Genomic DNA, 27,623 nt, shown 5'->3' with positions numbered 1-27,623 from the left:
CTTCAGTGTCTCCTGATCATCACCCGATCCCCTCCAGCTAACACCTCATGACCTCTTAATCCCCTCCTCTAATAAGAAACCACTTGGTTGAACTCTTTCATCCTGTTTTTTATTCCCTCCAAACTCTAGGTTACCTGGATAAAGACCAAGTTCAAGGTTCCTGGCTTGAACCAAGTTTGTTTTACAATCACATGCACATTAAATAAATTGTCCTGGATGCCATTTATTTGAACGTAACACGGTTCTCTCTCCAAAAACACACATTGTTAACTACAGGTGAAATTTATTAAAGCCAACAGAGCTTGGTACAAAAAACAGTTATCTATAACACTGGTTGCAAGAGGGGCTGGCAGAAAAAACAGTGTTATGTCTCCCACTTCCTCTCCACCCAAAAAATAGGGAGCTTACCTACTATCACTAGGGAAGGGTTATTACGATCCTATTCCCTCTATGTCCCCTGGTTCAGTTATCAAAGTGTAATTTCTATGAGAAGTAGGGAAGAATTCATAAAAAGACAAACATGGGTTTTTTATTTGAGTTCAAACACATTGAGGTTACTCAGGGATAAATATGTCTAGAAAGGCTAAAGTCCTTCTCTCTGTTTAAATCCTGACCCTGTGAGGAAAAGGTCCATTTCCCCTATCACCTAATAAACTAGAATCAAGATCAGGCTGAGCTCCTATAGGTTTCAGAGCAACTCTGGCCAGCTGGTTTCTTTAAGCTGAGAGAATTATCAGGAAGAATTATGACCCCACTTGCCAAGAGTTAGGTATTAAAGACAAGTCTAGCTTTCTGATAAAGAATCTCAGAAATTGGGTTAAGATCCTATTAACCCCTGGCTGTGTCATGACTTGGGATTCTAGTTGGTCTCCATTTTCTCTGGTGTTTTCTCTGCCTCAGTAGAGGTCTGGCCAGATGGAAAAAAGGGTCCCACGAGCCACGTGAGGGGAGGGTTCTGGGCGACGTATTCAATCATCTCATCCAGGGACTCTCGGGCCTTGTTGACCCGCTCTCTACTCTGAGTCAGGACGCTACTGGAGAGGTCCTGGAAGGACTGGGCTCCTGAAAAGGTGGCCTGGAGTTCTTCGACCTGGGTGCGAGCCTGCTGTACTTTGTCCTGAATGTTGCTAGGAAGGCCTTGGATGCTGGATACAAGCTGTAAGCAGTTATTCTGAAGCTGCTGGGTGACGTCCCGGAACATGGTGAGGGTATGAGACTCAACCTGCTGAAAGAGGGGAAAGTAGGTGTAATAATGAGATTAAATCTACCTAGCCCATTCTGAAATCTAATCACCAAAAGTGTAAACAATTCCACTTAACTCCCAAGTTGGGAGGTCTGTGACCCACATGTGCTAGAGTGTTGTGTAGAGATGCAAAGCATGGAATCACAGGATCTCCACACAACAGAGTGAGTGAGTGACAAATCAAAATTTACTGACTGCCTCCTGGGAAGTCCTAAGAAAAGTGTCTGTTGTGATTGGACATGTAAACTAAGAGGAAAGCACAGGAAATGATGCAAAAGAAGCCCCTTTAAAAGAGAGTTCAGGGAGTTCAGCGGGGTTCTGGTTGGTGTCTTAGATCTGGAGGAGCTCTCTTCTGGTTCTTGCTTGGACGTGAAGGAGCGCTGGACCTGGGACCCTGAGACCTTGGTGAGACTGCTCTTAAATCTATCTCTTAGAACTACATGTGATGAGTGAAGAAGGCTGACTCCTTTAACCTCCCAGGAAGTACTAGCCTCCAGGAGGCTCCCTTCATTGGGAGAAGCCCTTGTGGCTAAACCCCTTGTTAATTGACTTTTAGGCTCTGGCTTGGCCTCTGGAGCCCTGCCGGAGTAAAGCCCAGACTTGAATACAAATTTCTTACTCTACCCTCTTCTCATCTCTCTACTTCCACTCTCTCCTATATTTTGTAAATAAATTATTAAAATCATTTTAGGAATCGGTATTTATTCAGTTCCTTGGTGACCACCTCTTTAAATATTAGTATATCCAACCAAAACCTCCCTTTTCCCCCTTATACAGGGAAAGATTAGCCCATCAGCATAGCTACCAAGAACTTAAAGAGACTGATTTAAATTGGAAGTCATCAAGCTAAAAAGCATGAACCCCAAGAAGAGATAGGAGAAGACATTTGCCCCAGCTTCTTTAGAGGGAGTAGGGTAAACTCTGTATGTAATGTTGGATGTAAACATGTTAATAGTTTTATAGCTGAATTTTCTATTCTTGAAAATTATAATTTTATTGTAAAACCATAAATTACAAAAAATTATAAATTTTCTATTTAGAATAATAAAAATCCTTTATTATTATAAAGCAGAAGTTCTAACCTGTCTTTCTTTTTTTTTTTTTTTTAAATCCTTATCTTCTGTCTTAGAATCAATACTAAGTACCAGTTCCAAGTAGAAGAATGTCAGGGGCTAGGCAACTGGGGTTAAATGATTTGCCCACAGTCACACAGCTGGGAAGTGTCTGAAGCTAAATTGAACCCAGGACCTCCCCTCCCTAGGCATGGCTCTATCTCCACTGAACTACCCAGCTGCCCTAGTTCTTAACTTTCTTAGTGTTTCTGTTTTTGGCACTCTAAGGAAGCCTAATGAATCCCTTCTCAGTCTCATGTTTGAAAAGGCAGAAAATACAGAGGGTTATAAACAAAATCAAGTACACCAAAACCATTGTCAGAATGTTAAAAAAATGGTTATGATAGACCCCAAATTAAGTATCTCTGGTATAAAGGAAAAACCAGGGAGGCAGAAGAATCTGACCTTTATTAAATAATCAACAAGACAGCAGATCTGTGACTAAGATTCTTCCAGCAGTGGTATGAAAGATGGAATTGAGGGGGTAAGAGAGTGGAGGCAAGAAAACCTGTCCTACTAGTCACTTATAAGAGATGATGTGGGAGGAATACAGTGGGAAATTTAGGTGACTTAAGAACAAAAGATAAATTAAAATGTATTTTAGAGCCATCACTTGGAAGGACAAAGATTTAGGAGACCTAGTTTTTCATTCAACCTCCAGACTGACTACGTTAAAACCAACCGTAATGTCACACTTTTAGGTTTCTAAAGAGCTCCATATTCGAATTTCATCCTGAATATTCCTGGGATAAAATCCAAGTATTTAGCCTGATTTCATGGGCAACTTGGTATCACAATGGATAGAGTGCTGGGCCTGTAGTCCAAAGCTAGACTAGCTATGTGACCCTGGGCAAGTCACTTAATCCTTTTTGTTTCAGTTTTCTATCTGTAAAATCATCTAGAGTAGAAAATGGAAAACTACCCCAGGAGCTAGACCAAGAAGGCCTCAAATGGGTACAAAAGAAGACTGATCACTGGCTATTGTTATCTCTAAAAGCCTTAAGAATTTGACAAAAGCTAACCAGTTTAGAGTAGCAGGGCCAAAAAATCAGCCTTGGATTTTCAACTTCTTGCCCTTAGGAAGAACTCTCAACCAAACTCCCAGAAGTAGTCCTCTAGCTTCAGTTATAGGCCTTCAAGTGACAAGGTACCTCCTAGATAACCCTATTGTTTATATCTTCCCTAAAGAAGTCTTTCATTAGCATGTCAAAGTCTCTTCCACAGTTTGTCCAACAGAAATAGCTCAATCCTCAGGAGATCTAGAAATCTAAAATTTTTTAGATGTCTGAATTAGCCTTTGAAAGCTATGTGAGAAACACAAGCTTAGAAAGTTCCACTATAACTTCTCAAGGAGAAAAGCATGTCTAAAGCATCTAGACCTCAAGGCACCTAAGGCAAGAGTGACCTAGATTTACCAGTCTGGAAGGTTTACTAAAAAGAATGGAGGCAGGGCTATAGGTGGCTCAGCGGAAAAGAAAGTCAGGTCTAAAAATCTGACCCTAGATACTTCCTAGCAGAGTGACCCTTGGCAAGTCCCCATTGCCTAGTTTGTATTACTCTTCTGCCTTAGAACCAATGTACAGTATTTATACTGATATAGTATTGATATTGATAGATATTGATATAGTATAAGGATTTTTGAAAAAAGAATGGAGTTATTTTATTAGGTTTCATTTCTCTCACCTGTAAACTGAGGGGCTTGGTTACATGATCAAAGACTCACCAAAGTCGGAACATTCTTTGATTACGTGACTTGTTCTTAGTGAACCCATGCTAGTTCCTGGTACTCACCTTCAGAGGCAAGGGGAAGTAAAAGAGCAAAGCACAATGGAAAGCAATAGAAGAAAAGGATTAAGAAGCTGTTCCTGTGGGTGGTCCTACCTCAGGCTTGGCAGCATTGCTAGCATCCTTCACTTCTTTCTGGCTCCAGTTTAGCCACATCTGGTGAAGTTTATCTTGACCATCAAGCAATTTCTGAACACCACCCTGCTTTACATTTTCAATCTGAAAAAGGGAGGGAGAGAGAGAGAGAGAGAGAGAGAGGAAGTGAGAACATGAGAGAGAGAAAAAATTCTCAAGTACAAAACCAACAGCCAACTAGTGAGAGAAGAGAGCACAAGAAGAGAGGAAAAGTGAATGTCTGAATCTAAAGAATCTTAGAAAAATACAACATGACCTCTGAGAAAATTTCTGGGAAGAAGATAAAGAATGGTAAACTTCTTCACACCTAGAAGTCAAGTCTGAGACCTTCATTCATTCTGGGACATAAGACTAGAGGGCTCCTAAGCTTCAAAATTATATTATTAAAAAGAAGTTCCTTGAGGGCAGGGACTATCTTTTCCTCTTTTTGTATCCCCAGAGTACCTCATAAGTGCTTAATAAATGTTTTTTTGATTCCCAGATTGACTGAATAGTTTTCTTTCTTTTTTTTTCCTTCTAAACCATCATTACCTTCCATCTTGAAATCAATACTAAGTACTGGTTTCAAGGCTGGTAAGGGCTAGGCAGTTGTAGTTAAGTGACTTGCCCAGATCACATAGCTAGGATTTGACCCCAGGACTCTCAATTACAGGTCGTGCTCTCAATCCTCTTAGTCACATAGCCACTCCAATTGAATAGTTTTCTACATGTGGGAGGTGTCGGACTTGCCTGGCAGGGGTTCCGACCAGAGACTAATAAGACAGAGAGTGGAGTTATACAGCAAAGCTTTATTTAGGGGGAAAGAGAGGGCAGAGGGGGACGAGAGGCTGATGGCAGTAGAAGTGGCAGGGGAGGGGGAAGAAGGGAGATTGAGGAGGAAGCCTGAAACCTGCAGATGGCTAGGGGTCTCCTCCTGGGTGGAGAAGGGAGCAATCTTTTATAGGGTAGTGGTCTGGGATGGGGTAACCTGTATTGCCTCTATTGGTCAAGTTGTGCTTATTTGGGTTCAGTTGATTGGACGGCCTTAAGGGGATTGGGAACCTTGGTCTATGGGGGTGGGAAGTTCTCAGGCATGGTGGTCATTGATGCAGGAGTTCATTTGTCTAGGCCTGACAGGGAAATCCTGATGTTCTGCCATGTTTTACTGGGGCTTTGTCTCACGGTTTGGACAGGTGCTGGGGTGGGGTGGGGGCGCTATTTGGTTTTGATAGGGAAAGGGGAAAGGGGGAGGACTTTGGTTCCAGGGACTATCAGGAGGGTTAATCTTCTATGATTTAGCTAAAATGATTATTGAACGAAGATGGTCTAGAGCAGTGATGGGCAAACTATGGCCCACAGGCCAGATGTGGCCCCCTGAAATGTTCTAATCCGCAGCACGACATTATTCCTAATCTGAGGAATACAATGAGTAGGATACAGTACAAACTTCGAAAGAATTACCTTAGAAACAGACTGACAGATGAGCATTTCCTTTCCTTTGGCCCCCTCTTTAAAAAGTTTGCCCATCACTGGGCTAGAAAATCAAATCTATCCTACAGCTATAGCCTGGGTCCCAGACTGGGCAGTTAAACCTTACCAAGCTGATGGCCTGAGAGAGCTGTAGGAGGGCCTCTTGGGTATTCTGCTTGGTCTGCCTCAGTTTACCCAAGGAGTGTTGGTAGGCTCGTTGGTGGAGCTTAGAGGACAGGGAGCCCAGGCGAACAAAGTAACCCTGCTGTTCCTTCTGCTGTTGGACGGAGGCCACGTCAAATCCTTCTAGGGAGGTAGAAATCTTAGCTGCAGGGAAGTAAAAAAAAAATGTTCAGTATTAATCAATTGATCGACATGTATTAAGGACACAACTATGTGCCAGGCATTGTGCTAAGTAGAGGAGTTACAAAAAGAGGCAAAAGAATCGAATGGAAGAAACTCTCTAATAGGAGAGATAAGGGAAAACCTCCTCCACCTCGAAGGTGGCTGGAAGAGGAGGGATAAGTTTCTACATGGTCATTTGAAACAACTTTAAAGAGATGACAAAAAGACAGTGCCTCAAAGAGCAGAAGTACCTCCAGAAAGATACAAAGTAGGAATTAAAAATATCTAGAGCAGTGATTCCTAAAGTGGGCGCTACTGCCCTCTGCTCCAGCGATCCAGGAGAGCAGTGATGACCACAGGTGAATTTATCTTTCCTATTAACTGCTATTAAAATTTTAAAAAAAATTAATTTCCAGGGGGCTAAGTAATATTTTTTCTGGAAAGGGGGCGGTAGGCCAAAAAAAAGTTTGGGAACCACTTATCTAGAGAAATTTCGGGATGTGGAAAGCCTTACAGTGGGAATTAGTGCAATGGGAGCCCAAAGGAAGACCTCATCTGCACAGGAGATAGTATCTGAGCTATACTTAGAAAACCGAGAAGGGATTCTAAAAGGCAGAAAGCAAGTAGGGAAGGCTTTCTTGGCCAAAGCCTCAGTTTCAAGCCTTCTTGATTTTAGGAGCAGGGCTCCTTTTGTAGTTTGCCAATCTACACTCAGAAGCATTGATTTCTGGTCAGGTCAGGGATTATACAGAATGTCCCCCACTAGGGACAATAACATTATTTGCGTAACAGTTGGATAAGCCAATCTTGAGCAAGACAATGAAGAGATGGGAAGGTTCCTAGCTTATAAGCTCCTTTCCTCCCTTCCAGAAGTGAGGGTAGGGAGAGAGGAAGTAGCAGTGAGATGGAATGTTATACATACACAGTCATAAGACATAAGTTAATTTTACTGATCTGCCTTTTCTTTTTTAAACATCTTTTAAGTCTTCATAGGGAAGAGTTACATTTGAAAATGAATGACACTGAGGCAGCTAGGTGGGAGAGGGGATAAGAGTGCAAGGCCTGGAGTTAGAAGGACCAGGATTCAAATTTGGCCTCAAGGCACTTCCTGGCTATGTGACCCTGAGTGAGTCACTTAGCCTGGTTTGCCTAGCCCTTCCCTTTCTCTTAAGAGTTGTTACTAAGACAGAAAGTAAGTTATTTTTTAATGATATAAAAAGAGGGACACCAATAAAAAGATGTTGGGGTAAAGCAGACAGCATAGGCTTTAGCTAGTGCTACTACAGTAGAAAGACCCTTCCAAATACAGTGGCAGGATTGAGTCTACCAGGGGATTAGCTTTGGACCACGGTAACCCAAAAGCAATCCGATTAGGCATGGAGAAGAAGGATCTGTGGTGGAAGCAATATCTCCATAGAGAAAGTCATATATTCAAATATTCAAAAAATTCAAATACTATTCAAATAAAAGATGTTAACCTTAAGCTCAAACATCAAAATCTAAGGAGCTTGCCAAAGCCAATGTCAAAAGGTACCAATTAAAGTGGCAGCAGATGGGACTATACACCAAAGAGATAAGGAAAAAGACTTGTACAAAAATATTTATAGCCGTGCTCTTTGTGGTGGCAAAAAATTGGAAAATGAGAGAATGTCCTTCGATTGGGGAATGGCTGAACAAATTGTGGTATCTGTTGGTGATGGAATACTATTGTGCTCAAAGGAATAATAAACTGGAGGAATTCCATGTGAACTGGAATGACCTCCAGGAATTGATGTAGAGTGAAAGGAGCAGATCCAGGAGAACATTGTACACAGAGACTGATACACTGTGGAACAATTGAACATAATGGACTTCTCTACTAGCAGCAATGCAAGGATCCAGAGCAAGGCTGAGAGACTTATGAGAAAGAAAACTAGCCACATTCAGAGGAAGAACTGTGGGAGGAGAAACACAGAAGAAAAACAACTGCTTGAACACATGGGCTGTTGGGGATATTACTGGGGATGAAGACACTAAATGATAACTCTAGACCAACTATCAATAATACGGAATTAGGTCTTGATCAATGATACATGTAAAACCCAGTGGAATTGTGTGTTGGCTAAGGGAGGTTAGGGGGTTTGGGGAAGAGGGAAAGAACATGAATCATGTAACTAGGGGAAAATATTCAAAATAAAAATTTTTTAAAATATTAAGTGGCAGCAGGGAATCTCAATGAATCACTGTAACAATCCTAGGATTAAATGTAGTGTTTTACAGATTAAAAGACACTGGAGCAGCAACCTGGAAGTCAGCAGAATGGCTGGGCTTTGAGTCAAGACCTGCCTGGTTCTAATCCTGTCAGTATTGGGCTACTACCTATGTGACCCTGGGTAAGTCACTTAAAACCTCTAGATTGAACCTAGAGATTCAGGTCATCTCTAGGACTAAGAGAACAATGATTGTGCCCTGAGGTGAGATGCTATTCTTCTGGGAAATTCCCTATAAAAAAGATCAGACTCTTTACTTGAAATCAAACAGATCAATTGCCTGGATTGAGGGCAGGGGTAAGAAGAGTAATGTGAGCCAAAGTTCACACTGTATAGAATGGGTCATCGTCATAACTATCCATTTCCCCCAGGGACTCTAACAGCTAAAAAAATGTTTGCTTCATTGCTAGCTACTTAATTTCTAAAGGATCTCCCCAAATCAAGCTAAGAAGGACCAAATATACTTACCAAGCTCTTCATCTGTCATAGGGAGATAGTTATCAACCCATTCTTCAGATTTTCCTAACACAGTATCCATTCCACTAAGGACCATCTGTCCTACTTTGGTACCCATAACTGTGTTGACGCTGCTGGTCACCATGGATTTGGTCATGTCTACCCCACTCTGGACAGCTCCTCGGGTCATATCCATAGCCTCGGTCACTCTATTGGCCATAGCATCCTTGGCACCCAAGACTGTGCTGGAGACTGCATCCTTGGCACCCAAAACCGAACTAGAGACTGCATCTTTGGCACCAGTCACTTTGGAAGATACGAGTTCCTTGGTATCAGCAATAACCTGAGGAGGCAGATCATAAGGTTTAATATTCCTGGTTTAGAGCACTATCTCTACCACCCAGACCGAAGTAAAGACAAATGGTTTGCTATAACAGCTCTTGCCTTCTCAGGATCCACAACTACTGAAGACCTGAAAGAGGGACTTTTTGCCACCAACATCCTTGGCATTATCAAATGGTTCATCATCAGAAACTGATATGGTTTTAGTAACAGAAAGGACATTAGATGCATCACCTTAGTTTCTCAAAACTAGACCTTGAAGGACTCTAGAGCCTTTCCACCCAAAACCTAAGTCACCTTATTCTCCTATTAGAATATAAGCTCTTTGAGAGCAAGTAGTTTTGCTTTTTCGTTTGCATCCTCAGTACTCAGGAAAGCTCTTTGCACAGAATAAAGGCTTCTTAGACGCTTTCTCATTCATTCAGGCCAAATGTTTCTTTGCTGGCTCTGTGGGGAAGACAGCCACTGGTGAGAAGTTACTGCTTAGATAACCTCAGTCTAACACTCTTGGGCAGTGATGGCGAACCTTTTAGAGACTAAGTGCCCAAACTGCACCCTCAGGCTGCATGTGAACCGCCTCTTACCCCAGACAGGGGAGGAAGCGTTGAGCTGATTGACAGAGGGATAGGCAATGTCCTCAGGTACAGTGGAGAGAGGAAGGGGAATGCCATAGGTTCATTAACACACTCTAGTACATTCAACTCTAGTACATTCCTTTTAAGTTTTGTTTTACTTCTAAAGGTAAATAGATTCTGGGTTCAGAATTCCTTTGGTAGGAGACAAGAGCACCACTTACTTCCTTCAAGCTTGAGATCTTGTTCCATTTGATATAATTTTAAGGGAAGGGAACAGACATTTATTCAGGACCAACCATTTATGTGCCAGGCATTGTCTTAACTCTTTTACAAATACTGTCTCATTTGATCCTCATCACAATGCTGGGAGATGGGTGCTTTTATTATCACTGTCCCCACTTTACAGTTAAGGAAACTGAAGTAGGCAGAGGTTAAGTGACTTGCCTAGGGTACACATCTAGTCAGTTGTCTGAAGTTGGATGTGAACTCATCTAGACTCTAGCCCCAGCACTCCTAAATAAAATGAAGCACAATGATTTCACGTGTATAACTGATATCATGTTGTTTACCTTCTCAGTGAATAGGGGAGAGGTAAAAGAGATGGAAAGAATCTAGAACTCAAAATTTTAAAAGAATATTAAAAATAATAATCAAAACTTTTTTTTATGTGAAGCATTTAAAAAAATGACAAAAGGGGCAACTAGGTGGCTCAGTGGATTGAGAACTAGGCCTAAAGACAGGAGGGTCCTGGTTTCAAATCTGGCCTCAGACACTTCCTAGCTGTGTGACCCTGGGCAGGTCACTTAACCCCCATTGCCTAGCCCTTACCACTTTTCTGCCTTGGAAAGAATTAACAGTATTGATTTTAAGATAGAAGTTGAGGGGGCTTAAAAAATGAATATTAAAAATATTTTTAAAAATGACAAGAGGGACAACTAGTTGATGTAGAGATTAAAATTAATATGCAAAAGCTAAGTATTATATTTTATAAAGTTTATTACTAATAACTAAAGTAAGACAGCTATCTAACCCAGCCCACTCACGAGAACAAAAAGAGCAGGGAGCCTCAGAACTTATACAAACGTGACCATGCAACATGGTGGAGAGTAAAAGGAATTTTGGGAAATACTAAGAGACTTCTGGGGGATGAAGTCCAAGGGTTCGAAATCTCCATTTATACAGTAGTTCAGTGGACTGAGAGCTAGGCCTAGAGAGAGGAGGTCCTAGGTTCAAACCTGGCCTCAGACACTTCCCAGCTGTGTGACCCTGGGCAAGTCACTTTATCCCTACTGCAAAGTCCTTACTACTCTTCTGCCTTGGAGCCAATCCACATTATTGATTCTAAGACAGAAGGTGAGGGTTTAAAAAAAACAAATAATAAAAATAAATTTTTTTAAATAAAAGCATTTAAAAAAATGACAAGAGGGGCAGCTGGGTGGCTCAGTAGGTTGAGAGCCAGGCCTAGAAAGAGGAGGTACCAGGTTCAAATTTGGCCTCAGACACTTCCTAGCTGTGTGACCCTGGGAAAGTCACTTAACCCCCCATTGCCTAGCCCTTACCACTGTCCTGCCTTGGAACCAATCTGTATTATTGATTCTAAGACAAAAAGTAAGGATTTTTTTTTAAATGAGTATTAAAAATAATTTTTAAAAAGTAAAACAGAGCATTAAAAAACAAAAAGATGTGAAGGATTATTATAGAAAGAGATCTGCAGATCAGTTACTGGATATCTACATTGACTCCAGCTTGAGAGGAAGAGCTGCGGGTTAGTCTTTGGGCCATCGCTGCGCCACCTAGTGGCTGATTTAACTGTTACACATCCTTTCTCTCTGACCAGAGCAGATTTTTGCTAGATTCTCAAGGCTCTAGCCCCAGTCCTGGCTTGTAGGGTGGGAGAGGTCTCTGTCCAAGGTCAGAAAAGCAGCAAATGCTGCCTGGGAGCTAGGAGAGTCCCAGGCAGAAAGCCCGTCCCTTGGAGGCAGCAATGAGCCAGACACCAGGGGCACCGTGACAAAGATCCAAGAATAGTCTTGGTCCCCGAGGAGGCTCCTCAGAGGCCAGGGAGGGGAAGGAGAAGGAAGCAAGTGTTTATGTGTATGGAAAGCATATGTGGCAGAATTAAAAAGTAAATTAATCAATTGGAGGCAGCTCACTGGATAGAAAGAGCCAGGCTTGGAGAAGAGAAGTCCTGGGTTCAAATTTGACCCTGGACAAGTCATTTAATCTCCATTGCCCAGCCCTTACCACTCTTCTGCCTTGGAATTGATACTTGGTATCAGTTCTAAGAAAGAAAGAAAGGTTTGTTTTGTTTTACAGGCAAATCAATCATGATTCCAAACGACTGATAAAAAATTCTGCTCACCTCGTGCCAGAGATGATGTACACAGATAAAAAATAAAATGCATTTTATGGATATGGCCAGCACGGGAATTTGTTTTCCTTGACTGTGTGTTTTTGGTTTTGTTTTTTTAAACCCTTACCTTCTGTCTTAGAATCAATACTGTATATTGGTAAAGAAGTGTGTAAGGCAGAAAAGCTGTAAGGGTTAGGCAATGGGGGTTAAGTGACTTGCCCAGGGTCACACAGCTGGGAAGTGTCTGAGGCCACATTTGAACCCAGGACCTCCTGTCTCTCTGGGCCTGACTCTCAATCCACTGAGCCACCCAGCTACCTGCCTTGACTGTGGTTTTATGAAACAAGGATTCTGTCTCTCCCTTTCTTTGCAGTGGGTTGGGTGAAATAGGAAGGAGAAAAATAATAAATGCTTCATAATAGAAAAAAATTAAGTTAAAATTAATTGGACATTTAAAAAATATTTGGGGGGGGGGGGGGAGGAACTAGGAATTCAAAGAGATGGTCACATGGAATAGCATTCCAGGCACAGAAATAGACAGAATGTCATGTCCTTCATTGTTTGGAACATGGAGGCCTGGTTGGCATGAGTTTAAGAGTACAAAAGAGTAGAGAATGTAGGTCTAGGAAGTTAAGAGCTAGAGGAGTTTGAATGGCATGGGGAGATCATTGCTTTGAGAGTATTTGGCATATATGTGGACAGCAGATAGGAGAGGAGAGAGGCTTTAGGTGAGAGGAGCTACAGGCTTGAACTAGGGTCGAGGCTCTGGGAATGAATAGTATACCATTTGAACCTGTTTTGGCTTTTTTTTAAACCCTTACTTTCTCTCTTAGAACCAATAGTTCTAATAATAATAATAATAATAGGTATCAATTTTATTAATAGTAATTTAATTGATAGCAATAAATATTAGTACAAATTATTAATATAAATTATTATTATTGCACAATACCATGTATTGGTTCTAAGGCAGAAGAACAGTAAGGCTAGGCAATGGGGGTTAAGTGACTTGCCCAGGGTCACACAGCTAGGAAGCATCCAAGGCCATCTTTGAACCCAGGACCGCCCATCACTGGGCCTGACACTCAATCCACTGAGCCACCCAGCTGCCCCCTGAGCCTGTTTTAATTGGCTAATAAGAAATCCTTGATAATTTATTTTTCATTCATCCATTGTTAATTGGGGAGAAACTTAATCTTCCCTTCCAGAGTTAGAGTAAGCCTTCAAATATTATACAAGTTCTGGGTTTAAGGCAGGGTTTGGGCTAGAACCTATGTCTCCCAGCTTCTAGCGCCATGGCCCGGGGAAGTCAGAAAACAGGGAAAATCATCTCTACCTTCTCACTTGGCTGCTGAAGAATCGGCAGACTCTCTTCCAGTCTGTTCAGTCCTTTGTGTGCGTACTCACTGGCTGTGGCAACTTGCAGGGGGCGAGGGAGAGAAAGGAGAGGCTCAATATTACTGACAAGTTTTTAACCGGCACTACAAGCTTTCAGAAAAGGCCTAAAAACCTGGATACTTCATGGCAAGGAGGTGACCTTGGATTGTCAGAAGCGAGGCCCTGCCAAAGCTCAGCTTCGGACGGCATTCTAGAAGCACCAGCTGTCCCAGCCCAACCACCAGGGTAGCTAAGTTCTAGGATCGACCAGTTTAACCTTGCGGGGTTTTCCCACCCTCTTCACAACAACTTGGAAGGCTACAAAGGACCTTGGTGGGGTCAAGTCGGATCCCTTTAATACTAAGACCCCAGAGGACTTGCTGTAGCATTCTAGATGGCGACATTCGAACACGGTCTGTTACCGAAACTATTAGATTACAACAGAATTAGGGGTAGATTCCTGTGTCCCAAGAGGAAGTCGCAATGTTGCTTTAGACTAAGCTGACCTCAGGGCCATTACTCACTCTGAGGCTCCAGTTTGGACAGCAACGGCTGGGCCCCGCTGACAGCAGCAGCGGCCAGAGTCTTTGCCCCTTGCTCGGCAAGGTCACACACAGACTTGACGTAAGGGTGATTTTCCTTGGTGGAAGTATAAGCTGCAGAGACCATGTCACAGGTGGAACTGACGAGCGGAATACTGACCACCCTGTTGACTACACTCTGACGGAAAAAAGAGAGAGAGAGGTGTGAGACAGGTTATAAATTGAGGCCATGGTACAGGAGAGAGGGAGACAGAAAGAGAAGAAAGGAGGGAAAGAGGAGGGAGGGAGGGGAGAGAGAGAAAAAAAAACAAGGAAGGGGAGAGAAAGGTCAAGGGAGAGAGGGATAGAAAGAAAAGGAAGAAAGTGAGGGAGGAGGGAGGGGAAGAGAGAGAAAGAGAAGGAGAGGGGAGAGAAAGGACAAGGGAAAGGGGGATAGAAAGAAAAGGGAGGGAGAAAGAGACAGGGAAGGAGGGAAGAATAAGGGAAGGAGGTTAAAAAAGGGCAATGGGAAGGGAAAAAGAAAGGAAGTGAGGGAAGAGGGAGAGAAAAAGCAAGGGAAGGAGGGAGGAATAAGAAAAGGAGGAAAGAAAAAGGGCAAAAAAGGGGATAGAAAAAAGTGGGGGAAGGGAAGAGAGAAAGGACAAAGGAGTGGGGGATAGAAAGAAAAGAAGTGAGAGAGGAGGGAGGGGGAAGAGAAAAATAAAAAAAGCAGGAGGAAGGGGAAGCAGAGACAGAGAACAATAGATTTTATTTTAAACTGGGTTCAAATCCTATACCTCAATCACGCAGTAGCTGTAGAACTAGAGAGAGTTATAGAATAGTTTTAAGTTTCTTTTCTAGGTCTGACACTTCCTTCTAGACTTGTCTCATTCAAAAGTTAATTTTCTAAAGGATCTTGATCAAAGTCCTTCATTTTATATAGAGACTGGAGACCAGAGAAGGGTAGGAAATGATCCCAATTTCAAGTCAACGTCTAAGGCAAGGCCAGGGAACTTTCTTCCATACTCACTTTCCCCCTACTTCTTTTTTTTGTTTGTTTTTTGTTTTTTAATTTTTTAAATCCTTAACTTCTGTGTATTGACTTATAGGTGGAAGAGTGGTAAGGGTAGGCAATGGGGGTCAAGTGACTTGCCCAGGGTCACACAGCTGGGAAGTGTCTGAGGCCGGATTTGAACCTAGGACCTCCTGTCTCTAGGCCTGGCTCTCAATCCACTGAGCTACACAGCTGCCCCCTTTCCCCCTACTTCTAAATTTCTTTTCTTCTTCTTCTTTTTTTTTTTTTTAAACCTTACTTTCCATCTTAGACTCAATATGTGTATTGGTTCCAAGGCAGAAGAGTGGTAAGGGGTAGGCAATGGGGGTTAAGTGACTTGCCCAGGGTCACCCAGCTAGGAAGTGTCTGAGGCCAGATTTGAACCTAGGACCACAATCTCTAGGCCTGGCTCTCAATCCACTGAGCCACCCAGCTGTCCCCTATCTTCCTTGCATTTTTAATCCACTATGCTAGCTAGCTAGCCTGACCTGCTTGCTATTTCTCACACAGGATACTCCATCTTCCACCACCACTCACTGTCTCCCACTGGCTGTTAATTCCTACCTGGAATACTTTCCCCCTCCTTATCTCTGCTTTTGAACTCCCTTTAGAACTCCATCTAAAAACTGCCCTGATATTCTTGAACAAGAGGGTAAAACAGAAATTGAAAGAATCTCCAAATCACCTCTGGCAAGAAATCTCCAAATGACAACTTCCCGGAATATATTATAGAACTCCATCCAAATCTTAACTTCTACTCAGAAATTACCTTCCATCTTATGCGTACTTAAGTTTTTTACATGTTCACTTAGGGAAAAAAAGGTTATGGGTTTTTTTGTGTGTGTTTTTGTCTTTGTATCCCCCACATTTAGTACATAATAAATAAGTTTCCTGTCTAATATCTGATATTGGCAGGGTATCCTGTGGCTCCAGGATCCCCTGTGACTTCTGAGAACAGTTTCTTCTTTTTTTAGTTTCAAGCCATTCCCTGCTACATATGTAACAGGATAATCTCTCCTCCTCAGGGAAAACCAAAGCAGTCCAATAGAACTTTAGAGAATAAGTTTCCTAATGTTTCCATTCCCAACACTACCATCTAAGGCAGACTGGAGACCAGGGAAGGCTTACCTACTCAGCAGAGTAAGTTATTAAGGTCTGTGATACCTTAAGGTTTATGAAGCTCTCTCTACAACAACCCTGTGAGATATTATACCCATTTTGCAGACGGGAGCGGGGAAAGAAGGTTGTTTAACTGACTAAGGTCACATTGAGTATAAACAGTCCAGCTAGGCTCTGTACTTGGTTCTCCCCAGATAGAATCAGGAGCTCCTATTCCAACACAGCTATCTAGATCATTTTTTTACTCCCTGATTCTGGGTCCATGTACCCAAGTCAAACACAGATGGAGATGGAAGCAATTTCTCCCCACCGCCCCCCTTCCCTCCCATGCTTCCTGTATGGATGCATCATTGTCTCAGGCTGGCACCATTTATGATCTGGTTTTCAGAAGGGTCATACCTGCTGTACTGGCTCCTCAGAGGCTGGGACATTGGCTCCGGGCTCGGTTCCCTCGGAAGACATCTTCAGGGTAGAAGCTACTGGAAGCCAAGGAAGAACAGTTGTTGTCCTATTAATCAGCTGGCTAAAGTTCAGCACCACGTAGAAGTGGGCAGAGGTCGGTGCAGCTGGGAGTGCTTCTGCTCTCTGCCCCGTTTCCTAAAGGCACCCAGGAACAGGTAGATGTCATCAAATGCAGAAGCACCTGCTTTCATCAAGTGAGGCCCTTGCTTAAGAGTTAGGGCACAGCGATGGCAGGTAGTGCTACAAATAAACTTAAGGACCGACTTAAGCCTTCCAGAAGCATGAGGATGACAACATAACACAATAAAGTGTCTTCCTTCTAGGTAGGTGGAAGCAGTTTAAAGAGAAAGCTCTCCACCTCAGGAAGGACAAGTGTAAACAACTTCCACTTCCAAGTCACCTTTATCAAGCAACCAGTATCAAGAACCAATGGATTCTTCCAATCTATTCCATAAAGCAGATGACACAAGTGGCCCTTACTTTATTGAGAAACAGAGGCACATTGTCCAGGGTCACATGGCCAATAATTAATTGAGACAGGATTTGAATTCTGGTCTCCTGGGCTTACAGGGGCCTAACAGTGGGTCTGCCATCTTAAGGATGATATTGCTGTTTCTGGCTTTTCATTCTGCCCAAGGTAAAGGCCTGGCATCTTCCTTTAGCCTGAAGGTGTAGGTTCAGATCCTATTAGGAGAGACACCCCTCCCTATATCCCATTTCTGACTCTTTGCTGGGTATCAATCCTCATTGGGCTACCTGGACTCCATGTAACCACAGTTAAGTCACTGATTAGTGTTTCTTATATCGGAAAATTCCCTTTGTACATTCAAGGTTCAATCTGAGTCTTCTTTCAAAGGGTCCATCCTTAGACAAGAATGAATTAAGGACTGGACTTTTATCTTAGGAGTGCTCTAAATGGTCACCCATTCCCAGTTACCAAGTATCTGAACTTAGCTCCTACCTCTGGTTTCAATGTTTCGAAGCTGGCATTTCTATGGTGATAGGGGGGAAGGAGGGAGAGAGACAGACAGAGAAAGAAGGAGAGAGGAAGGAGACAGGAGAGAGAGAGAGAGAGACAGAGACAGAGACAGAGACAGAGAGACAGAGAGAGAGAGAGAATGAGAGAGAGAGAGAGAGAGAGAGAGAGAGAAAGAGATCAAGTGAACATATAACACACAAAAGGAGATGAATGGCAAGTGGTGGAGAAGGAAGGTACTGTCTCCTCTCTGCAATACTATTGGGCTGGCTTCATCTACTAATACCTGTACAGTTGATACTACACCCCTGTGTAGTCAGCTGTGTGAAGGCTGTCTGGAAAGCTTCAATATATTTTACAAGTGCCCCCTAAATTGACTGGTTTATACACTAAGAGCTGGGTATTACCTGAGAGGGGATTGTGGGCTCTGTTAAGAAGACAAAGATAGGCAAGTCACTTGACCCCCATTGCCTACCCTTACCACTCTTCCACCTATAAGTCAATACACAGAAGTTAAGGGTTTAAAAAAAAAAAAAGAAGACAAAGACTTAGATGGGTTACAGTCTGTATTCTTGGGGGGCAAAGAAAGGTGTATATGTAATATCCATGTCAGAAAAGATCACAGATTCAGCAAAGGCCCTAGTTATGGCCCATATCACCTTGTTGTGTGCCCAGAAATCTTTAATGATGTGCCCATAACAAACATAGTGCCTGAAATTTAGAGCAGAGGACCTAGGTTCAAATCCTGTCTCATGCTCATTATCTGAGTGACCTTAGGGCCTCAGTTTCCTCATCTGTAAAATAAAGAGATTAGACTAGATGACTTAAGGTTCCTTCCAGCACTCCAGCTTTAGGGTAGTAATGAAAGGGCCTTTTGTCAATTTTTATTCTCTCCCATTACTTCTTCCATTTTCCTGATTTGGAAGCCAACTTGGCACTCTTCAGGTCACCACCCCAAACCCAGGTCCAAATACATCCTGATGGAGGTCAATCTTCCTGGAAAGAAATTCCATTTAGGCAGTTGTTAAGAAGTTGGAGAAACTTTGGGTAGTAGACTGGCCAAGGGCTAAAGAAATCTTACATTTTCCAACTGGTTACCTACATACTAACTTTAGGTCTGTGGGTAGAAATGATTTCAATTACAGCCTTTGTATGTGTGTTAGAGGGTGAAGGGGAGAGGGAGTGGGTACAGAGCTTCAAACCTAATGGGCAACAGTCCAGCCTCCTCCATCCCCAGACCTGTAGGACGTGTGACCTTTCTCCCATTAAAAGGGAGCCATAATTACCTAATTTTCACAGGATATGAACATATCTAGATTTGGGAGAAGGATAAGAGCTTTACTTTGGCATCAGCTAACATAAAGAACTCACATTTAAGGGGCTAAAAGAACACAGGTAGTCCTTTTGTGGTAGGTTATTCACTTGAAAACTCCAGCATGCTTTGGGCTGGAAACACCCCTGTGGCCACTGAGGTGAGTGGTTCTCTTACCAAGACCTCAGTTATAAATGGAACAGAGGGCTGTCTGGGTTAGGATGGCCTACATCAAGAGTTCTTCACTCAAGCAAATGAAGACTCCCAGTACCAATAGTGGAGCTCAGACTTAAAGCTAGAAGGGGCTCTGGAGGTGACTTTAAAAGCCACGGGCCTTTAGAAGACCTGAAAGGAGAAGGCCAAAAGAAGGTGACTTGCCCAAGTGACTGCCCACATCAGCTGGCATGCAGGGCTGCGACTTGAACCCAGGTGGCTGGCCTCCAAATGCCATCTTTCTACTTCAGCAAGGTGACTTCAGATTTATAGGGGTCATCTAGCCTGAGACCTTTCTCTGTAAAACCTTAATGGGGTCCTAAAACCTTGGGTCTGGGGGTTCAGGCTCCTGGGGCCTCAGCTCCAACTGGCATCTTGCACCTTCAGATCGAACTCACATAGGTAGAGACTTAACTCGGTTCAGCCCCTCCCTAGCTGAAAGGAATGAAAGCAGAACCGCCCAGGAACCACTCGATAAAGCAGATAAGGAATGGTGAAAGGGGGAAGAAAAATGAAGGAATCCTTGATCCCCATTTTCAAGCCCCAGGTGAAGCCTGGCCTCCAATATACCTTCAGGAAGCACCCGGAGGAGCCTTAGAAAGGATGTAGAAGGCCTTTAGGAAAGAAATATTTCAAAGTAGCCCCAGAGCAGGTGGGAAAAGGGAAAAGCCCCTCTCTCCTTCCTCCCCCTCCTTCCCAAAACGAGGCAGGGGAACTCACTAGGCAACTCAAAGGGCCCATATGCATACTTTCTGAGTAGCACCCTCACCCGAAAAGGGCCTGACCTCAGCGTTCTCCCCCAAGCCCTCGCCACCCCGCCCACTTTTACCCAGAAACGTGGGATAGGAAGGCGGCCTCCAAGGAAATGCAGAAACGGGATAAAGGTCGCGAGTCCGGGCGATGGCTCACGCGGACTTTTTGCCCCACACCTAGGCACGCTGGGCATCCCCAAGTCGAAGAGTGACCTTTCACCCAAAAATGCCCAGGCGCCCAAAAAATAAGCCACGCCTGGCCCGGAGGCCCGGCCAGGTCCCTCCTCCGCCTTCCCTAGGACCCACACCCCCAAAGTCCCCTACCCCAGGGTAATCAGGCCCTGGTCGGCGTGGAAGGCCGCCTACTACTCACCTCGCAGCGTAGCAAGGAAATGGAAGCGGAAATCAGGAAAGGTAATTGTGAATCGATCGGAACTCCAACTTGGCCCAGTCCCGGCTGGAGGACTTTTAAAGTAGCCCAGCAAGAGACGCCTGATGGACAGGCCTTCGGAGCGAATCTGGAAGCGGGGCCTTCCCCACGCCAACCAATGGGAAGTTCGGGGGCCGGCTACAATGTTGCAACTTGTGGATGTGGTGGCGTTTCTGTCCCGAGACTCGGTGACTAGACTGGGCGGGGCAGGTTAAGAGTGTGGGCAGCCTTCTACCCGGGAACTCTCGACTGTTTGGCCGCTAACTGGTCCCCAGCTTGAGGAGGAGGGCAGCCGTGCCTCGACTTACCCCCGGCGGCCCGCCAGGGAGTGCCTGTACCAGTTCCTCTAAGCCAGCCGAAGGCTGTGCTGGGACTTCGAAGTTACCAAGGAGGCACCTTCACGCCGTTGCCTTTATTTACTTTCCCCAGTCACAGCTCCTGCCAGTGCTGCCGCGGGTACTTCCCTCTTCTCCTCCGTACGGCCCCCTAGTCAGCCGGTATCTGCCTGGGGGAAGGTAAGCCGTGGAGTGTGGAGAGATGCGATATTACGTAGTCCCTCGTCTCTCTTGGTGGCTTATTCTCTACCAGACTGTGAGCGGAGGCTACAACTTAGCTAAACGTTGCATCAGTATCTCCTCTTCCCTTCACCCGCCTCCCCACAAAGCATCGTACACAAGGCTCTGTCCGAAGTAGGCGTTCAGTAAACACTGAATGATTGAAGCTGCTCTGGTGAAGGGAGTAGAAGAGGCCCTGAGTTCAAATCCCAGCTTTGCCACTTGCTACCTACCCAGGCAATAATAACCACCAGTTTTTCCAGTTAAGACTCGCCAAGTAAACTTTATGTTTGTTATCTCGCTAACAAGCCATCTATGAGGGAGTTAGACACACTGCTTAGAGAGAATGTGAGCGGGAGTGAAGAAGGTCTGGCTGCTGACCTTGGGCAAATCATTTAACTTCTCAGTATTTCCGGCAACTCAGGAATCCAAGTTGCAGAATAGTTACTGATCTTCCCTGAATTCAAATCCAAGCTCTGCTCCCTGTGTGAGCTGGGGTAAGTTACTTAACCTCTTGGCCTCAGTTTCTTCATCTGTAAAATGAGGAGTTTGGACTATATAATCTTCAGGGTCCTTTCTGCCTCTAGTTCAATGATCCTTTGTACTACAATTATCATTTTATTATCTTCTTCAGATGAGGAAATAGACTTAGAGGGCTTACGTGAATTGCCCTTGGATATAATAGCTAAGAAGAGTCAGAGGCCAGTTTGAATTTCAGGTTCTTTCTGCTCTCTAGGTCTCATGATCTTTGACGGTAAAATGAAGACATTAGCCTAGGTCCAATTGGACTAAGGACCCTGTACCAAGGTCTTCAGACTCTAAAGTCTATAGTTGAGTGAACTGATTGAATACGAGCCTGGTCCCCCAGTTCTCCCAATTTAAGGACCAAGACAGATGCTACCAACAGTAGACTCCATTAAGAGACTATATCTGGGACAGCTAGGTGGCTCAGTGGCCTGAGAAGCAGGCCTAGAGATGAGAGATCCTGGATTCAAATCTGGCCTCAGATACTTCCTAGCTATATGACCCTGAGCAAGTCACTTAGTCCCCATTGCCTACCCTTACTACTCTTCTGCCTTAGAACCAAGTATTGGTTTTTGTTTTGTTTTTTAAAGAGAGAGAAAGAATATTTCACCCTCATGGGATAGAGTTGACTCTGAATTCTCTGTTGGTTTTGCTAGTGGAGCACCAATTCTGGAAAAACTGATCTAAATGGGAAAATCTTAGGTATAATTCTGATGACTGACTCTTTGTCAACCAAGGAAAGCCCTTTGGATGTAAAATCAAAAGACCTAGGCTTGAAATCTGGCTTTCTACTGAGACTCTGGGCAACTGTCTTAATTTTTCTGGGTTTCAATTTCAGAGAATCTCCTGGTTGGAAAGGACTTTAGTGGCTAGTTAAGAACATAGCTGACCAAGAATGTTTACTACAAATACCCAACAATCTTTGCTCCAAGACCTCTAGTGAAAGGCAATCCACTACCTAAGTGTGAACTAAGGGTTCAGGAAGAGTTGGGTACAATTAAAAATGACTGAAAAAGAACAAAAATAGGTGAGGAGAAAATGAATTTCAGATATCAGAGGACGATCTGTTGTAGCTCTTGAAGACTAGAAGTTATAAGAGGGTTGCCAGTTTTTTTTTTTTTAATAATGCTTACTTTCTCTCTTAGAATTAATATTGTATATTGGTTCCCTTGACTTTTTTTTTTTTTAACTTTTACCATCTGTCTTAGAATCAATGCTGTGTATTGCTTCCAAGGAGAAGAGTGGTTAAGGGTTAGGCAATGAAGGTTAAGTGACTTGCCCAGGGTCACACGGCTAGGAAGTGTCTGAGTCCAGATTTAAACCCAGAACATCCTGTCTTTAGACCTGGCTCTCAACCCACTAAGCCATCTAGCTGCCCCCTCCCTTGACTCTTTGTGATCCCTTTTGGGGATTTTCTTGGCAAAGATACTGGAGTAGTTTGACATTTCTTTCTCCAGTTAATTTTACTGATGAAGAAACTGAGGCCAAAAGGCCCAGAGTAACACAGCTAGGAAGTGTCTGGGCTTCTTCACTCTCTTCCAGAGACATAGAAGTCCCAGAGATACAAGTCGGCAAGACTGACTATGGCCTGGGGTACAAACAGATGACCTTGACATCTTCAGTGTCTGACCAATTCAAAGAGCTCCACCACACCTACACCCACCACCTTCATGGCCTTTGGAACAAATTGTTGTCATCCTTCCAGTCTTGGGCAGTCTTCACCTGACTGGGGTAGACACCCCCTCACTCACCCATGGATTTGAGGTCTGTCAGTTATCCTCAACCTGGTTTAGCCTGTCTGGTGAGCCAGCTTTACCAGGTGTGGGCACTACTGCACATGCTACGGTGCCTCCAAACCCCAGGTGAGAGTTGGGTGAAAAGTGGACACCAAAGGTAGATGAGCCGCCCTGAAAAGAGGTCTCAGCAAGACCTCCCACCAAGATGCTGGTCCTCCCTGAAAAGCCACACATTCCCCAGCAAGACCAATATAGAAAAATGGAAGTTTTTCTCAACTGAATCCGTGTTGAATCCTTGCTGAGTATCCTCCCTATGCTATGACCAAATAAAACCTTTTCTTATCTTTTATTAATTTGGATATTCACTCTGTATAAATTTCATTTTGTTCCAATTCTGATCCTGCCTATAACAGAAGACTTCATAGATCACCTGAGCTGGGCCCTGGGGAAAGGGAACAATATTAATGGGAAGAAATTGAGTGGAAGGAGAAGGATTATAAATTTAGAGTTGAGAGAGCTCTTAGAAATCATGTAGCTCAACTTCCTCATTTTGTAGACTAAAAAACTGAGGCCAAGAGAGATTTTTAAAAAAATTTTTTTAAACCCCATAACTTCTGTGTATTGGTTCATAGGTGGAAGAGTGGTAAGGGTGGGCAATGGGGGTCAAGTGACTTGCCCAGGGTCACATAGCTGGGAAGTGTCTGAGGCCAGATTTGAACCTAGGACCTCCCATCTCTAGGCCTGACTCCCAATCCACTGAGCTACCCAGCTGCCCCCAAGAGAGATTTAAGTAACTTGCTGGAGGTGAAGTAAAAATAGTCAATAGCAGAGATAGGATTTGAACCCGGATCCTGTGTCCAAATTCAATGCTGTATTCACAAAGGCCCAGGCAAGCACAGGACACTGGTTGGAGCATAGAGAATACTGTGAAATAAAGCTAGAAAGGTAGATTCGAGTCAGAACTTGTAAGGCAGAGTTCTTAGGCTAAAGAGTTTTTATTTTATTAAGTAGGAAATGGGAAGCTCCTAAAACATTTTTAAGACAGGATCAAAACTACCAAACATCAATCTAGGAGCAAGGCTTGAAAGAACAAAGAGGTGTATCTAGGTTCCCTGTAAGGAAAAATTTCTTTTTTTAAAAATTAATATTATATATGTTTTTTACCAATTAAATGTAATAACAAATTTCCACTCAAGTTTTCCTAAGTTTTCGAACTTATCTTCCTCCCTCAGGAAAAAACTTTCTAACAATTTGACCTGACCAGTAGTAGAATAAACTACCTCAGGAGGTAATGGAAGTTGATTGAATATTTGTATTGCTGTCATTCAGTTGTGTTCTAACTCTTCATGATCTCATGCATTGTAGCATGCCAGGCCCTTCTGTCCTTGACTATCTCTCAAAGTCTGCCTGAGTTCGTATTCATTGTTTCCATGACATCATCTATCCATCTCATCCTCCCCCATCCCCTTCTCCTTTTACCTTCAATCTTTCCCAACATCAAGGTCTTTTCCAGTAAGTTCTGTGTTCTCATTGTGTGGCCAAAGTATTTAAGCTTCAGCTTCAGAATTTTATCTTCCGATAATTTGTCAAAAGTCTTTTCCAGAGGGCAGCTGGGTAGCTCAGTGGATTGAGAGCCAGGCCTAGAGACAGGAGGTCCTGGGTTCAAATCCGGCCTCAGACACTTACCAGCTGTGTGACCCTGGGCAAGTCACTTGACCCCCATTGCCTACCCTAACCAATCTTCCACCTATAAGTCAATACACAGAAGTAAAGGGTTTAAAATTAAAAAAAAAAAAAAAGTCTTCTCCAGCACCACAATTTTAAAGCATTGAATCTCTGGTGCTCAGCCTTCCTTCTAGTCCAACTCTCATAGCCATACATTACTACTGGAAAAACCATAGCTTTGACAGCCAGTCACAAATGATCATTGTACACTATTGATGTTACTGTGTACAAAGTTTTCTTAGTTCTGCTTGTTTCATGAGTAACCATGCCATCTTGGTTATTGGAGATGTTAAGATCTTTCTTCTATAATTTTTGGCATATTCTTTTCATCTCTTCTTGTTTTCTTCTACTTCTGAATTTCTTTGATCTCTATTAAATTTCATTTTATTAGGGGAAAAAAATCTTTTCATTTGTTCTAACCTAGCCCAATATTCTAGTCTGTTAAAATCTTTTGGGGCTCTGATTCTGTTATCCAAAATATGTTACCTTTCTTAGCTTCTTGTCATCCACAAATTCAAAATCCTCTGTGTCTCCATTCAAGTCACTGATAAAAAATTATGGTCAGGATATGGTCAGTGATAGAGCCCTGTGGTACTACAGTGGAAACCTCCTTCTAGGATTTATTAATTGTTATTTTCAATTTTGGTTACTCAGCCAATATTGAGACCTCCCAATTAAATGGTTATCCATTCATAAAGCTCAGTCTCGCCCACCAGAATATCATGGAAAGTTTTGTAAAATGCCCTGAAGATGTCATTGGACCCCAGGAAGAGAATATGGAAGTCATCTAGTCCAGTCTCCTCATTATACACTAGAGGAAACTGAAATCAGGTGAGGTTAAATGATTTAAACAAGGTCATATCCTTGGTAAGTAAAGAGGTGGGATTTGAACCAAGGTCTTTTAACTACACTTTGTGCTCTTTCCAGTGTAAGCAGATTTTCTTAAGTAAGTTATGCTATACCATTCCCCTAATAACCCAATTAGAAAAGGAAATTCTTCCTAGCTGTGTGACCCTGGGCAAGTCACTTAATCCCAAATACCTTTACTGAACTACTCTTCTATCTTTGAGTTAAGAGTTTTGATTCTAAGATAGAAGGTAAGGGTTTTTTTTTTAATTTTAAAATTTCTAATTCATTAATTAAGAATATTTTTCCATGGTCACATGATTCATGTTCTTTCTCTCCCCTCCTCCCACTCCCATCAGGTAGCCAAAGAGCAATTCCACTGGGTTTTGCATATGTCATTAATCAAGACCTATTTCCATATTATTAGTATTTACATTAGGATGATGGCTTAGAGTCTACTTAAGGTTTTTTTTTTAAATAAAAAGAAAAGGAAATTAGGTTACGAATACAACAAGTTTTTGATTAATCTAATCAATTAATCAGCACTTATTAAGCATCTACTAAGTGCTAGGCATTATGCTAAGCTGGGAATTTTTTTAAAAAGTCCTTCCCTCAAGGAGCTTACAATCTAATGGAGGAGACAACATGCTAACAAAACAAGGGATATACAGGATGAATAGGAGATAATTAACGGAGAAATGGCGCCAGAATTAAGAGAGATGGGGGGAGGTTTCCATGCTGGCCCCCAGTGATCATTGCTCTCCTTTCTGAGAATTTATAAACCATTTCTTTAGTGATTATAAAGTGGGATTGGGGAGGGAGAAGTTATAATCCATCCTCAGTACTTTTATCTACATGACTCCTGAAATGCAATCTCTGCATGGGACAACAGATGGCGCTCCAAGCCGGAGCAGCGGACTTCTGCCCATGTTCGCAGTACCCTCCAGGACCCGTTGCATTGACACAGACCGCCTGTGCCTGGGTGTTGAGCCTTCCAGCCCAGGTGTAGGCTATTAATCAGTCAATAAACATTTATTAATCACCTGTCAAATGTTGGGCGCTGTGCTAGAATAGAGATACAAAAAGAGGCAAAAGACGGTCCCTGCCCTTAAGAAGAGAGCATGCAGGCTAATGGGAAAGGCAACCTGCAAGCAGATAGATACAAAGCTTTTGGGCCATCCTTCTTAATTCTCTGTATTTTATTTTATGCATTTAAAAACATTATTCTGAGAAGTCACCGTAGTCTTCACAAAAGGGTTAAGAATCCTTGCCCTGTAATCAAACTACCAAAAAATTATTTTATAGTATTAGAAAAAAATATAACAAAGTTCATCTGGAAGAACAAAAGATTAAGAATCTCAAGGGAACTAATGAAAAAAAAAGTGAAGGATGGGGGCCCAGCAATATGGGATCTCAAACTGTACTATAAAGCATCGATCATCAAAACAATCTGGTACTGCCTAGGAAATAGAAAAATGGATCAATGGAATAGATTAGGGGTAAATAACCTCAGCAATCTGGTTTGATAAACGAAAAGATCCCACCTTTTGGGATAAGAACTCACTATTTGACAAAAACTGCTGGGAAAATTGGAAAAGACTATGGCAAAAATTAGGTTTAGATCAATATCTCACACCCTGTACCAAGATCAGATCAAAATGGGTATATGATTTAAACTAAAGAGTGATATTATAAGTAAATTAGGGGAACATAAATTAGTTTACCTGTCTTATCTACAGAGAAGGGAAGAATTTATGATCAAACAAGCGACAGAGAACATCACTAGATGTGAAATGAATAATTTTGATTATATTAAATGGAAAAGGTTTTATACAAACAAAACCAATGCAGTCAAGATTAGAAGGGAAGCCACAAACAGGGGAATCATTTTTATGACAAATTTCTTCCATAAAGATTCCATTGCTCAAATATGTAAAGAACTAAGTCAAATTTATAAGAATCCAAGTCATTTCCCAA

General features: G+C 42.8%; 1 protein-coding gene across 4 annotated transcripts; it reads right to left on the bottom strand.

The window, feature by feature from the left end:
* Positions 1-207: 207 nt before the first annotated feature.
* On the bottom strand, positions 208-20,281 carry PLIN3 (perilipin 3). 4 transcript variants are annotated; one of them, XM_044670989.1, is made up of 8 exons: positions 20,204-20,281; positions 16,515-16,591; positions 13,946-14,141; positions 13,381-13,463; positions 8,787-9,117; positions 5,852-6,051; positions 4,237-4,359; positions 208-1,225 (listed from the first exon to the last, which is right to left on the bottom strand). In XM_044670989.1, the coding sequence occupies exons 2-8, from the start codon at positions 16,575-16,577 to the stop codon at positions 860-862; spliced, it is 1,362 nt and encodes a 453-aa protein (XP_044526924.1). In that variant the 5' UTR covers positions 16,578-16,591; positions 20,204-20,281; the 3' UTR covers positions 208-859. The 4 variants fall into 4 exon arrangements, with proteins under 4 accessions (XP_044526924.1, XP_044526917.1, XP_044526912.1 ...); XM_044670982.1 differs by having other exon boundaries at positions 16,515-16,594; positions 20,204-20,277; XM_044670977.1 differs by having other exon boundaries at positions 16,515-16,712; positions 20,204-20,254.
* Positions 20,282-27,623: the final 7,342 nt, after the last annotated feature.

This window comes from Gracilinanus agilis, chromosome 1 (assembly GCF_016433145.1).
Source record: "Gracilinanus agilis isolate LMUSP501 chromosome 1, AgileGrace, whole genome shotgun sequence".
Taxonomy (NCBI): Eukaryota; Metazoa; Chordata; class Mammalia; order Didelphimorphia; family Didelphidae; genus Gracilinanus; species Gracilinanus agilis.
Note: the sequence above shows the minus strand (reverse complement) of the source record. Positions and strands in the feature narration are given on the sequence as shown.